The sequence below is a fragment of the Misgurnus anguillicaudatus genome, chromosome 23, assembly GCF_027580225.2.
Source record: "Misgurnus anguillicaudatus chromosome 23, ASM2758022v2, whole genome shotgun sequence".
Classification (NCBI taxonomy): Eukaryota; Metazoa; Chordata; class Actinopteri; order Cypriniformes; family Cobitidae; genus Misgurnus; species Misgurnus anguillicaudatus.
The window spans coordinates 30,913,451-30,928,416 of NC_073359.2; the positions used below are offsets into that span (position 1 = coordinate 30,913,451).

A 14,966-nucleotide genomic window follows, 5' to 3' on the forward strand; every position below is an offset into this window, starting at 1 on the left:
TAGGCACCAAATGTTACATTTACAGCACTTTCAATAAAGATGAATGTTCCAAAGAATGAAGAATTTCCCTTTAAATCTAAATAAATAAAACATTATACATTATGTACTGTTTAAAATTAGAATACAAAACAAAACATTAACATAAATTGTTGCAACAGCAGTCTAACACGCTATACAACTGTAGTAACTATAAACAAAAACAAATGCATGTGTCCTTTAACTGGATCTCACTACAGTTCATCCTGAAAAGGTTGTATCGCTTTGCGTCTTTGTAAGTTCATGTTAGCCATGTCGAGAGAATAAACAAACGTTAAAATTAAACTTACTTATTTTTATAATTAAAGATGTAGTTTTCATAGAAGAATTTATATCCCTTCTCAAGTTTGGATACTTTTGTTTGTTAATGATTTTTCACAATCGTATAATTATTGGAGATTTGAGGGTGATCCCACAATGATATTGAAAACCTTTGCACCTCCATTGCTGCAACAAACCAGAAGTCGGTTATCTACCTTTTGAAACACACTCTTAAAATGAATGTGTTAAATTAACACATCTTGTGTCTAGTCAAGGACAACACATCTAGTGTGTTGTCCCTAACTTAACACATCTCTGTGTTATTTTTGGAATAACACACTTTGTGTCGTTCTAACACATCTTGTGTTGTCCATTTCATTTATTTAAGCTCACAATCGACACGAAATGACACACAACGTGTTAAAATAACCCATAATGTGTTAAATAGTTTAACACAAAACAATGTGTTAAAATTAACACATCCTTTCTGAGAGTGCAGCTAAACTTTTGCCTATATCTCGCCAAATAGCATGAATCCTATTCTTCGCTTCTTCATTAGTTGGGAAAGAATGGAAACTGAGATCCGGCTGTTTGGTGGAATTATTAGAACATTTAGGAACACAAAAACAATCTCTTGCTGTGCTCACCATTGCTACAGACTAGACGGTCAGTCAGTTATCGCTACTTTTTTTTCATCATGACGACACACGCACTGTGATAAAGGCCTATACTGTATGGCTGCGTTCACACGGTACCATAATACGGTTGTCAAACCCGTATTTGAGTCCTTAAGACGGTTCAGTTCACACGCAGTTTGGTTATTTACGGGTTTGACAACCGCATTCTATAACCGACCTCACACCCGTAACTTTTCGGGTTTCACGACCGTATTTACAGAGAAACTGTGGCATGTGAACGGAATCGCACTGGACAACCAGTTGTCTGTCACATCATTCGTTGCTCTTTGTGTTAAGATAACGTTGCAGTGCATGAAAATGACTGCAAACTACGCAGCAGAATTGCTCCATAAGGTTTATGTGATATTATATTACCTTCATAGACGCCACAGAACATATTACATTACGCATAAAATTGCGTGCAGCCCAGTAAGTGAGATATATAAAGTTTAAACTTTAAGTGGACGATTAATATAATGTTAAGTGTATAATAAAAGGGATATAAAAATTAGCTGTTTATTTACTCACCTTTTATCTTCAGTGAAGCAATAAAGAAGATATTTTGCACAAAAAAAACATCTGTGATTCATATAATGCAAGGCAAAAGATGCGTCACTTTGAGAGGTCAAAAAGCAGATATATCCAATACAAAAGTAATCTCCATGACTCCTGGTGACATTTTTTGCTGCTTGTGAAGCAAATCGGTGGGTTTTTGCAGGATATTGAACGTTATTTACAACATTATTAGCGTCCATACAGAACTGTGGCAACATATAAAGTGCGCTTTTTACACTCCCGCTCTTTAGGTTGCGCTAAGAGTCTGGTTTTGCCTGCGGTTGGTAAACCATACTCTCTGCGCCACATACAGAGCTGGAGCGTAAGCGCACTTCCTATTTGGCTGCGTTAATGCTTTATTTAAAGTTCAATTTCTTGCAAAAACAGATCGATTTGCTTCACAAGTCATTATGATTACTTTTGTATTGGATATATCTGCTTTGGTAAAACGTGCATTTGCTGAAACTGATTTTATGTTCATTCATTTTGGAAATTAAAACTTTAATAAGGAACCACCATTGTTTATTTTTCTCTGCACAGTGGTAAGCGTTACACCAGCCAGCTGTTTCTTTTAATTACATAAATAAAGTTTTGCCCATTGCATAAATAATACTTTTTAAATATTTTCGTCCGTCACTATGGTTACAGGCGCGGCGTGTAACTAGCATACGGGTTTGAGGTCGGTTGCTTGTTCATACAGGCAGTGTTCTATTTGTGTCTTTAATTTGCTGTCTGAACAGGACACTTTCAGACTCACACCTGTAAGTAAATACGGTTGTCACTCCCGAAATTTTGTCGTGTGAACGCACCCTATGTGAAAGTGTTTTATGACCTTTAACTTACAGTGGAGATTTTCATACTGTGTTTAACTCTGAATTATCTTCTGTTTAAACCTGATTTTAACTGCAGATAAAGCTTTTATCATTCAAATTTAAAACAGTTGGAACAGAAACTTTGACAACACGTGAACTAGGTTCATCCTTCATTTCAGATATTTGGTCAGTTTTATAATTGACAACTAAATGAATGATAGCTTAAATTAAGCCATTAGTAGATTTATATACTGATAAATAATCTGAAAGATTGAGTTAATAAATAAAAATTAATTTATGAGAATATGAGCTGATGTTTATAAGCATTAAATGATTTGAATTGATTTCATTTCTGTCTTTCTGTCTGCTGCTGTTACAGATGAAATAAAAACATTGCAAGTGTATAAGGGAGAATCTGTCAAGCTAAAAACTGAAGTTAATGACATACAGAAAGGTGATCTGATAGAGTGGAGATTTGGAGAAACTGTCATAGCTGTAGTCAATCCTGCAAACCTGATCTTGATTACATCTTATAATGATAAAAGTCTATTCAGAAATAAACTGAGTCTGAATCGTCTGACTGGAGATCTCAACATTAAAGACATCACTGAAGAACATGATGGAGTTTACAAACTGAAGATCATTAAAGGTGGAGAAACTTCATACAAGAGATTCAGAGTGTCTGTCACAGGTGAGTAACTTAAATATCTCAGTGTAATAATAATTAACATCTGTACTCCAGTCAGAATATCAAAGTCTGTGAGTTCAGTATGATATTACTTCACACTTTCATTTTAAATCAGATAAATTGTAGATTATGTTGTGTGGTTTTTTTGGTACATGTAATTTCAGCTTCTATGTTATTGGCTATATGACTCTAAGATGATGTTTGACCTCTTGACCCTTTTTGTTGCTGTAGTTATTACACTTTTCAGTTCTAAATGACTTAAAGCAACACTATGTAGTTTCCATATAAAAATGACTTACATCTCCCCCATGTGGTTGAAAAGCGCAACAGTGCCTGGTATCAGACACTCTTCTGCAGGCAGGGGGATGGGGCGGGGCTGTGTTTCCTACCCTCCACTGCCACTTTCAGAGTGTGCTTGTAGCAGCTAGGAGGCTGCTCAGGTTGGAGCAACAGTACAATTTGTCCAGTTAAAAGTTGTTCTATCACTGAAATAATTTTAGAGACATTATTTAAAGGTAAAAAAACTACATAGTGTTGCTTTAACAGCCTTGAGTTTGTAAAACATCATTAAACCATTTACTACTTGATCCAGTACTGCCACTCCCTATACATATATGTTTGTAATTCTGTATAATATGAATCACAACAACATGCATACAAACCCTCACATAATAGGCTTTATGCCCAGCTTCTTGTTTCCTGTCTGCCTTTGTTGGACAAACTGATTAATCCAGGTGTGTCTGATTATTGTTGTTGTGACTACTGAGGTCAGGCACACCTGGATTAATCAGTTTGTCCAATAATGGCAGACAGGAAACAAGGAGCTGGCTGAAGTTCAGGAAGTAGTGCAGATCGGCATAAACAAGGCCGCCTTAATGCACCTGGGCTGAAGCCCAGGGGCCTCCCAAGTTCAGGGGCCTCCCATGTTTGCGTTCATGATGAGCTGAAAAGGTCATATTGTTTTGTAACTTGTCAGGTTTTCTGTCAATCACTCTAATTGCACGTTACATTGCTGCTGATTGGTCCATGGTTACCTTGAAATAAAATGTCAGACGTAACATATTTTTCTATTCCGCGATATGTAACTAAGTGTGTGTTGTCAACTTGGCATCGCTGCATGTTAGACTGAGTGTGACAGAGAAACTGGAAATAATCCACCAACAAATGAAAGAGTAATTTCTGAAATTTCATAATAAGCACTAGTGAGGTGCAGGTCTCTCTCTTTCGCGCGTGCTCGCTCTCTCTGTGCTCGAGCAGCTGAGTCTCTGGCATGCAGAAGTCTCTTAAACGTGCGCAAGAAACTGTGCCGCCAAATAAAGAAAGGAGTTCCCGCTAGAGATGCGCGGATGGGCTTTTATTTCATCCGCAACCGCATCACAAAACTCATCATCCGTCCGCCATCCATCCGCACCAACGTTTCTGACCAGTTATCAAAACCGCACCCGCCCGCCATCCGCTGACTGGGCGATGCAAGGCGCTGCTGATGACAGCCGCTGCTGATGACAGCCGCGAGACTAGAAAGCCCTAGAATATAAGCAGTGAACTCAGGCTATGTTTACAATAATGTGTTTATCCTTTAAAACGCGTTACTTTTGCTACGTTTATGCCTTTCATCTACACTACATCACCGTTTTCGACCCTCATAAACTCGATTCGTTCGTCAACGCTGCAGACCCTGTTTTAGTTTGAGAACTCAGACGTTGCGCTGAGTGTAAATGTAGATGGAGTCTTATGTAAACGAACAGCTGATGTTAACGTGACAGCGCATCATTTTCAAAGTAAAAATTATTTTATTCAGGTAAATGGATGTTTGCAACGGAGGTTTTGACAAAAATAGTAAACATCTACCAACCAGCTATTATACACGCTATATCGGATTGTTTTAACATGTATCATCATAGATAATGTCTATTTTATATTTATGTTTGAGTATTGTTGGGTTTGAATATTATTGTAATGTGTTTATGTTTTGTTTAATTTTAGTTAGCTTATTACGAAAGATAGACCGTAATTTTAAACGCCATATAGGGCATTGTAAAGGCCAATATGAAGGGAGAATTGTAATGGGTCAGACATTATTTTCGAGTTTAATTTAATTTTTTGTTTTCTACTTTAAAATGAATTTCGTTTCAGATAATTTGTCTCTTAATTTTAATAGATGTTTTGTTGATAAGTTTTGTGAATATAAATTAATAAAAACAATAAACTCAACGTCATTAATATTTAATGCTCGTTTAGCTAGCGAAGGACGTGCACGGACCTCGCAAACATTTAAAAATTAATGCAATAAGCATTTCTGTAGGCTAAAGCTATACTTCACCTCTTACTATGTTTGATTGAATTTTGCATTTGCTGAAATTTATTTTTGCTTCAAGTTCGTTTAGTACTGTTCACTTGAATGCTTTCTTTTTAAATCATAAAGACCAGTCTCTGATCGGCGCACATGACATGGGACAAAAATAAATAAATAAATAGCCTAAATTAAACGCACAAATTACATAGTCTGCACTGGTGTCATCCTGATTTACCACTTTGTAAAACTTATTCCAGGCAACCCTTTTCTGACCTTTTATTTCCTTTGTTTTTAATTCTAATTTTTTTGAGTTTGCCACGTACCTCCTTCGCCGGGGTTGATAAGAGCTGTGTCAAAATGCGTCCTCATTTCTCCGCGCTGTTAATGATAGAACGAATGGATCCTTAACAGCCGAGGCTATCCCAAACAATTAAAACCTTTATTAAATAAAAGTGTATTTAGAAGACTTTTTCTTGTCACTGTTTTAGTATTATAAGTTATGTTTTGTGTTAATATTATTCGGTTTATGTTGCGTATATTTCTAAGGTTGATTATTTGATATACTGTTGTTGAATAGTTTAATCTACATCAATGTATCATATTTTCTAAAATAAATTCATATTTTTCTGATTACATATTTATTTTAATAAGTCAGAAATGTCTCCGCTGTTTATTGCTGACAGGCGCGATGGGCGCTACTGGGGGCGCGTGCAACAGGTGACCCAAATTATGGGTCCTCTAAGGCTAGACCGTCTCATTTCAGTTCTCTTCGTGAACTTCTGAGCCTGCCACCTTGATAGACATATGCTCACCTTTAAGGTCGCATGCTTTGAAGAACAAAGCTAATAACAAGCAGTCGATCCGCCACCCGCCCGAATTTAATTAAAATATTATTTTTCGTCACGTCATCCGCCCGATCCGCGGTTTATCCGCGGAGTCCGCGGCTGTAACCGCCAACCGCGCATCTCTAGTTCCCGCACATAATGCTGTTAGTTGTTATAAAGTTTAAGTTTACTTGCGTTTATATCAGTGACGCGTGTGCAGCTGGAGTGATATAGTTTGATGCGACGTTAGCTCACAAACTGAGTCACAGTACACACATCTTTGTTTAGAAAGATGAGAAAGAGACGCAACGGAAAAGGTGCAAGTCTAAGAAAGTAAAGAGCGACAAGACCTCCTCAAAATCGACTCCATGATCCTCCCCTGATATAATCTGCTGCTTCCTCTCTAAACAACTTTTAATTTTATCTCTCATCTCTGTTTCTTACAGCTTCCAAAAAAGGGGATTCAGTGACGGTAGAGATGGATCCGTTGTTGAATAATAAGAGTCAGCAGCAGTGATTATCCTCTAATGTAACATCATCATCATTACAAACACATCAGCATCACATCACTTATAACATCACACTCATATCATTGAGTTTAAACAATCCACCTGTGTGTGCCATTTACATTTCAGTCATTAAAATACATGAAATTGATAGAAGGCTAACTATATTATAAATATAATAAAAGTCAATATAATTAAAGTTGATACAACAGATTTGTTGTTCACACTGACCTACAGATTAACTGATTGACCTTTGTTTAAACATAAATTATATATTTCTATTTTGTTAATGCTGTTGGGAGATACTGCAATTGTTTACATTTTTTCCTCATAAATCTACACTACGTGCCCCATGACAAAGTGATAACAGAATTTTAGAAACTTGCAAATGTATGAAAAAGAAAACTGAAATAACATATTTACATTATACATATTCATACGTTAACAATTAGTTTTGTTTCATTTTTTAAATACTAGTTTTTCATCAGTTTTACCCAAAAAATGGGTTTTTACAGCTTTTTACTGAATGATTCACAAATGACAAAAAATGTTCATAAAACATTCATTTTATTAACCCTTTGCACTAACTGACATTATTTCAACCAAATTTCAATATTGAACGTCGGTCACCCTTAGTTTCTCAATACCTTAAAAATAGGGCACATACAATCATCCTTCCTGAAACATTTAATAACAAAATAATTACTATGGGCTTGTGGACTTTACGGACATTGGGTTAATGATGGTAAAGAGAGCGAAAGTGCCTACTACAAGAAACTCAAACATATCTAACATGTAATGGTTTTTCGTGAATGCATTTTCTTTAACAGGAAGAGTCACATTATAAACTGCAATGTACAGTGCACTCCTAAAAGGGACAATAAGTAGGGTTTACCCCATCTAGTGGTGAAACTGAATTTTGCATTCAAACTAATAGTGCTCTCTACCGCCTCGCTTTTCCAAATGCGTGTTGCAACTAAAGTAGCCGTTATGTAATCACTGATCTCCTTGTCCGTTTCGGCTGGTTCACGTGTTCGAAATGAAAACGCGTTGTGGAAACGCATTGGTAGGCAAGTGCTTTTTGTATGGCAAAGTGACATGGAAGCCTCCTTGGACTTACCCGTTCCATGTAAGTAAAGAGAAGAAATTCTAATCTTATAAAGAAAAGTCAGATTACTGGCAGAGGTCATTTGACACCAACAAGGACATATTTATGAATAAAGACATTGATTTTGATTAATAAAACACTTAAAACCCTACTTACTGTCCCTTTGGTGCTTTGTGATGTCATAGAAGAACCATTTGGCTGAATGGTTTCATAATGAAGAACTTTTCTGTTTATTAAGGTAAATTAAGGTTAGATTAATTCATTTGTGAAGTGTGCATTCCAATTAATATGAATCAAACTGCTGTTGGTTTGTGTTGATTTAAGCCTTTAATGCATCTCGTTTTGGAACCAAACTTCAATATGTTAAACAGTTTTTTACAAAAACAAAAAAAAATGTTTACAGTGTACAACTGAATGATACAGACATCTGTAACTGTTGAACAAACATGTGTGTTTCTCTCTGTGTACTTCAGGCAGTGAATTACTTTAATTTAGATGCAAAATGTAATTCAGGTCTGTGATCTCAAATGATCAAATATTACATAAATATTGATGTCCTGTTAAAGAAGATCTAGAATTTAAATTGTGTGTCTCTCCTAAGAATGATGATGATATTTGTATAAAACTCAATTCTGTCATTAATAAAGAAATTGAAATGGACATAAATGTGACATTTTGCTTTAGATTTAATATTTAGAGGCCATATGACTGACAAGTAAAGCAACCAATCAAGTTTCGCTTTTGTGCCACATCATGTTTTGGGGCTTGGAGATGTTGCCACGGTAACAGGTCAGTGTGCATCATTTTACGAACATTTGTTAAGTTTATAACAACAATAGCAAATAGGTGAAGATTCATTGCCTACATTTAAACAGTAGCGTTTATTCGATCTTGATGAAGCATATTAGCAATGTAAACATAAAAGCTGCTTCTTCGATCAGACAGCTTTGTGTTGTTTCCGCATAACATCGCAACATGTGCATCTCCCGGAAATCCTGTATAAATCAACCAATCAGAGGATGACTTCGGAATACACCAAATTGTTTCCAGAAAAATGTATGCATCAGACGTTCAGCCTATGGTGGACATGATGTCTGAGACTGAGATTAGGTATATGGAAATCATTTTACTTTACCAATGCACACAAGGACAATAAAGACAACACTAAAATTCCTCAACATTTAAAATAATGTTTAAAAATGTATGCATTTCATTTAAGTCTGCGTGCCAACTTTTTGGTTTCGGGTTACATGTGATTACAATATTTTTTTATAAAATAGTTATATGAGGCAGTATATTTAATTATAATAATTTGATATAATTTTAATAATAATATAATAATAATATTTAACTTTCTGTAGTGTGCATATGCTTATAATAAACTCATATTAGCACATAACTTTCTTGAAGGACTACGCACACCTACCTTTTTCATGCTGAACGCTATTGGCTGTTCATTGAAAATGTCATGTCAAAAAATCATGTGAACGCACATGATGAATAATCAAAAAACCTGAGTTGAGAGCGAAAGTTGATAACTTGCACCATAAAACAGATTACCTTGAATTAATCCGGTTGGATTTGTCAACTTAAACTTACTCTGCAACTTTGAGTTTGTTAAACTTGCTTCATGCAACAGGCCATCAATGACCAACTATAGTTTTTAAAGTTGATCAGAGTATCTAGAAATTAGTAATTAATTAGTAATTCAAGACTTCCCTCCTGTTTCATTGGGGTATAAATATGACGTGACACAGATGCCTATTTCTCTTATTATTCCTCTTATCTCTTAACATGGGAAAGACAAGAGAACAGGCAATTTATGCGTGTCGCCATTCAAAAGTCTGGCAATGGCTACAAGAAAATAGCCATTCACCTAAACTTGCCCATATCTACAGTCAGAGGAATCATTAAGAAGTTTAAAAGAAGTTTATCTTGCCCTTAAAACAAATATTTCTGAATGTGGGATTTTTTCCACTGAATAAATGTACCGTACATCTCAACCAGGGGTGCCAATAATTGTGGAGGGCGCTGTATGTATGGTCTGAGGTGGTGCAAAAGAGTGAAGGTGGGGATTCATTTGCATATTAATATTTTTGGCCCGAGCTGTGTGATAGAGTAGAGGCGGTGACTAATTAGCATATTCATAAATCTGTGTCTACTAAATGAGGCAAGGGTGTAGAGTTAGTGTTTTAAAGTGTAAGGAAAGTACTGTAACAGGTAAACGCCTTTTATATACTCTATTAAGATGCTCAAAGATGAGTTTAAGTTGATACAATTCTTGACTACAGTAAGACTTTAAGATCCCTTAGTATTCGATCTATACTGTTGAGTAGAGAGTCATCTAGTGTACACTACAGGAAATCACCTCTTCATGATCAGATTTACTCCAGTGGGACACAATATAAAGTAAACAAACAGAAAAACCTATTTTAATTATAAACGGAATAGGTAAAAACTACTTTTATTTACATTACTACATTATTTGTATAAAGTTTTGCATTGATAATTGTATATAGATAAACACATATACAGTGTTTACCTCTCATAGCTTTACTTCAGATTTTTTTAAGTTTATGGACTTCTGTTGTAAACACCCTGCAGCTGTTGTGTTGTGTTTTTTAAAGAATTAAACTGATTATAAGTATATAAGTCAAAGGTGAAGCCTGAAGTGACCAAAGGTTATAAAGTAACCTGTCTTACCTTTATAAAATATATTTGATGCTGACTAGAGACACAAACTGATGAAGATATCTGACCTCTGAAACCTCCACCTGAGGAAGATCAACTACTGATGAACAAATACATTTTCCTGAAGCAATAGACTTTTATTTTATAGTTCTTACTTTTTAGTCTGATCCACTGTTGACGCCAGTTGACTTTAATTTCAGCAAATAATCGTTTGTTTCCCTCAGTTTTACCACAGTTTCCTCGACGTTGTGCTGACTGAGGGGCGTGTCTTATCCCGGTGATGAAATGACGCCGATTCGCGGTTGTGGCTAGAAGGGAAACTGGTGTGTGCAAAATCTCGCCGGATAAGCGCTGTTTTCATTCTAATCCTACATCCAAACATATCCAAAACCAACCCTTTCATTGGGTTTAGGTCGTAACTGTGTCGCATCTAGCCAGAACCGCTGTTTCATCCAAATTAATCCTATCCCAATCATAACCCTAAAGTTGGGAGATGTGTCTAGCTGTATCCCATCTAGCCAGAACTCTGATTCGGGGAGACGCGTATCTGCTTGTTCAAATAAATTTAACATTGATATTAAGTAAAATTAAACTACATTCACAACATATTAACACATTATAGCGTTTTGACAGTAAATTAAAAGTTTAAAGATTTGTTTAGAGTTTACTTACACACACATACTGTAGTAGAGCGCCATCTTGTCCACAGAAGAAATTCACCACTACAAAAACAGCTGAAAATAACGGTTAATTTCGAAAGAGATATCCCATAAATGTTGTCAGAGTAGAAACCAACAGCTTATAATGTCAACACACAATGATTTTTAACAATCATGATAGAAAAGCTCAACATAATTGATTCACTGTTGGTCAGCTATCTTGGTGACATTTTGCAGGATCAATGTTTTGAGGCACACTCTCTTCATAAATGAATCAATTACTATCCCTACTTATTTTATAAAACACCGTTGAAATATGTATTCTATATGCTTAGACGTTTCAGTGATAGACATAAAATTTACATGGGAAATATTGAAGTATGTGCCCCGCTCACGTCTCTTTTTGTTTAACTCACTATCAAAAACTAATCTCCGCGATCTCTGGCTAGATGGGATATAGCAACGGCCTAAATCTCGCGAGATGTTGAATTTAGGGTTTGGTTTAAGAGTAGAGTTGGGATGAAAACAGCGGTTTTGGCTAAATGGGATACATCTACGGCCTAAATCTAGCGAAACTTTGGGTTAGACTTGAAGATTGAGGATGAAAACGGTGCTCGTCCCGCGAGTTTTTTTTGCCATTGCTATATCCATTCTAGACACAACCGCGCATGCGCTTGCGCTCATCGGTACAGTCGCTTCAGCAGTACAACATCCTGCAGCATGACTTCATTAGTCGAGGAAACGTCTCGGTTACGTATGTAACCCTCGTTCCCTGAAGGAAGGGAACGGAGACGTCACGTCGTGACCGACGAATTGGGAACTCGCTTAGAGAGACCAATCTGCTTCGTACTCTACTAAAACGCCAATGAACTTGGCATTGAGATATTTGCATAATGCTGGCGCCGCCCCGCCAGGTGCGCATATAAGCCACAGGTGCAAATATGGAAATTAGCTTCATTTCGCTGAGAAAGCCGGAAAGTGTGACCGGCTGATAAACAGCAGGGAGCAGCCCTGTGGCGACGGGACGTGACGTCTCCGTTCCCTTCCTTCAGGGAACGTGGGTTACATACGTAACCGAGACGTTCCCTTTCAGTCGGTCACTACGACGTCACGAATTGGGAATCCCTACCAAAACGCCACTGAGGGCTGACCTCTTCCAGTGTCTGCGTAAAGCCCTCCGGTTCCACTTAAGGATAAGGAGAATTAGGTTTTAAGGCAGAAGGCCGGGCACTAGATGTTCCTTTAACCCCACAGTAGTGCCAGCGACTGGGAAGCGCCCTATCTGAGCGGTATAGGGACGCTGCGGAAGCCACCGCCCCGTTAAGGGCTATTGGTGGGCGAAAGTCAACCGTAGTTGAGGTATAAATGACAGCCGTGGCTGTGTAAGCAAAGCAGTGCTCTGCTGAGGGAAACGTGGGCTAGTAGGATTAACCCCACGGAAAATACTCACAAAGGAACCCGGTGGGACGCAATGTGGATGCCCGAGCCAAACACAGGTTCGCGAGGATGCAGCTAGTGAGAGGCTGGCAGCGGATGCTCCGCAACATCAGGCTGCCAAGGCAGCGGAGGAAGGCAAAACAAATTATTACGCATTTTTGCCTCGATGGCCTTCCATACTGAGCTCAGTTTGGAGCAGCAGTCGGAGGCTGCAAGCCGACCTGCGAGCCTGTTCTTTGTGCTTCCCCTAACGAGGAAAGTACACGAGAGGAGACAGACTCGACACGTATTAGGTGTCGCCCTACCAGCAGCTCTGCAGATGTCTGTTAGCGAGGAACCACGAGCGAGTGCCCAAAATGAGGCAACACTTCTAGTAGAGTGACCTCTCAAATTAAATAGACAAGGAATGCCCTGCAGATTATAAGCAAGGGCGATAGTATCAACTATCCAATGAGACATCCTCTGCTTAGTGACAGCTTTCCCTCTCTGCTGACCACCGTAACAAACAAAGAGCTGATCTGAAGTCCTGAGGCTTTGTGTGCGATCCACGTAGATGCGTAACGCTCGTACGGGGCATAATAAAGCCATGGTTGGGTCTGCCTCCTCCGGGGGCAACGCTTGCAAGCTCACCACCTTATCTCTGAAGGGAGTGGTGGGAACTTTGGGCACGTAGCCTGGTCTGGGTCTCAGTGAGACAGCAGGACCAAACTGAAGGCACGAATCGTCAACAGAGAATGCATATAAATCCCTTACTCGCCTCACGGAGGCCAATGCTAGCAGGGTCAGATTTTCATTGACAAAAACTTCAGACTCGCAGACTGCAAAGGCTCGAACGCGGGATCTGTAGGGCTTCAGCACCATGGACAGGTCTCAGGGAGGAATAGAGGGAGGGCGCGAGGGGTTTAGCCTGCGAGCGCCTCTTAAAATCTAATAACCAAATCATGCTGGCCAACTGATCTGCCGTTAATAAGTGAGTGATGAGCAGAAATAGCAGCGATATCAACTTTAATGGTGGAGGGTGACAGCCTACCATCTAACCTATGTTGAAGATATATAAAAGCACAATGTTAAGCATTCTCTGGGGTCCTCGTGTTGCGAAGAGCACCAGGTGACGAAAAGGGTTTCATTTAAGCGCGTAAGCCCGTCTTGTGGACGGTGCTCGTACCGCGTCGATGGTGTTAGATACCGCTTGCGATAAATCACCTAAACCTTGCGCGCACTCAACGACCATACATGGAGATCCCACAGGTCGGGGCGCGGGTGCCATAATGTGCCCCTTCCTTAAGAAAGAAAGTCCTTCCTCAGTGGAATTCGCCAGGGAGGGGCTGTCGCAAGGAGCATTAACTCTGAAAACTAATTCCTGGTCGTCCAGTACGGGGCGACTAATAAAAGGCTCTCCTCGTCCTGCCTGACTTTGCACAGTGTCTGTGCGATTAAGCTCACTGGAGTGAATGCGTATTTGCGCGTCCCCCGCGGCCAGCTGTGTGCCAACGCATCCACGCCGAGGCTGCCCTCGGTTAGTGAATAAAACAGGCGACAGTGGGTATCGTCCGGTGACACAAATAGATATATCTGCGCACGACCGAACTTCTTCCAAATTAGCTGAACCGTCTGGGGGTGGAGTCGCCATTCGCCGGTGCGCGCAGCTCGGGAAAGCGCGTCTGCCGCTGTATTGAGCGTACCCGGGATGTAAATGGCACGAAGGGACCTCAGATGCTTCTGACTCCAAAGGAGGAGATGACGAGCGAGATGCGACAGGTGACGAGAGCGCAAAAACCACCTTAACGGTAAATAACGCAACAGTCGCAATGTTGTTGGTGTCGGCTAATACATCCTTCCCTCGCATCTCCATAGCGGAGCGTACAAGTCCCAGATATACAGCGCACCGCTCGCGGCAGTTGGGGTGCTATGCACACCCCTGAGACTGCAAGCCCGTCATACGTGGCTGCTCATCCCGTGCTGGGGGCATCGTATGTGCTACAGAATGCCAGGAGACCCGACTCAGGGGCATATCTTGCTATCAGAAATGCTGGATCTGCCACGGGGTAAAATTGAAATGACACGCAGGTGTAATGGTTACACAGTGTATGCCGTTGCGCCACGCTCTCCTCGAGACTCGATCGTAAAACCAATGCTGAAGCGGTCTCATATGAAGCAGCTCGAGCAGTGTCACAGCCGCAGCTGAATCCATATGTCCAGGAGCTTCTGAAATTGTTTCAGAGGGACCGCGTACTTCCCTCGAATTAAACCGAGGCAAGTCAGAACTGACTGGTTGCGCGCTCTTGTAAAACACGCCAATAAATCGATCGAGTCTATTTCCATACTGAGAAAAGGAACCTCTGCGCGGGGCAAAGTTGCTCTCTTCCCAGTTGACCTGATGACTTAAACGAGCAAGATGCTGAAGCATTAAATCTCTGTG

The 14,966-nt window shown here is 39.4% G+C and overlaps 2 protein-coding genes and 1 long non-coding RNA gene across 5 annotated transcripts in view; all 3 read left to right on the forward strand.

Annotated features, from left to right (window-relative positions):
• Positions 1 to 6,920, forward strand: part of LOC141359623 (uncharacterized) — a 31,633-nt gene extending 24,713 nt beyond the window's left edge. The window contains exon 8 of the mRNA XM_073862362.1: positions 6,593 to 6,920. Within this exon, the coding sequence (XP_073718463.1) occupies positions 6,593 to 6,663 (71 nt within the window). The 3' untranslated portion in view covers positions 6,664 to 6,920. The remainder of the gene's footprint in view (positions 1 to 6,592) is intronic.
• Positions 1 to 14,966, forward strand: part of LOC141359253 (uncharacterized) — a 452,145-nt gene that overhangs the window by 272,597 nt on the left and 164,582 nt on the right. The window lies entirely within an intron of this gene.
• Positions 1 to 14,966, forward strand: part of LOC129452971 (uncharacterized) — a 132,513-nt gene that overhangs the window by 41,772 nt on the left and 75,775 nt on the right. The window lies entirely within an intron of this gene.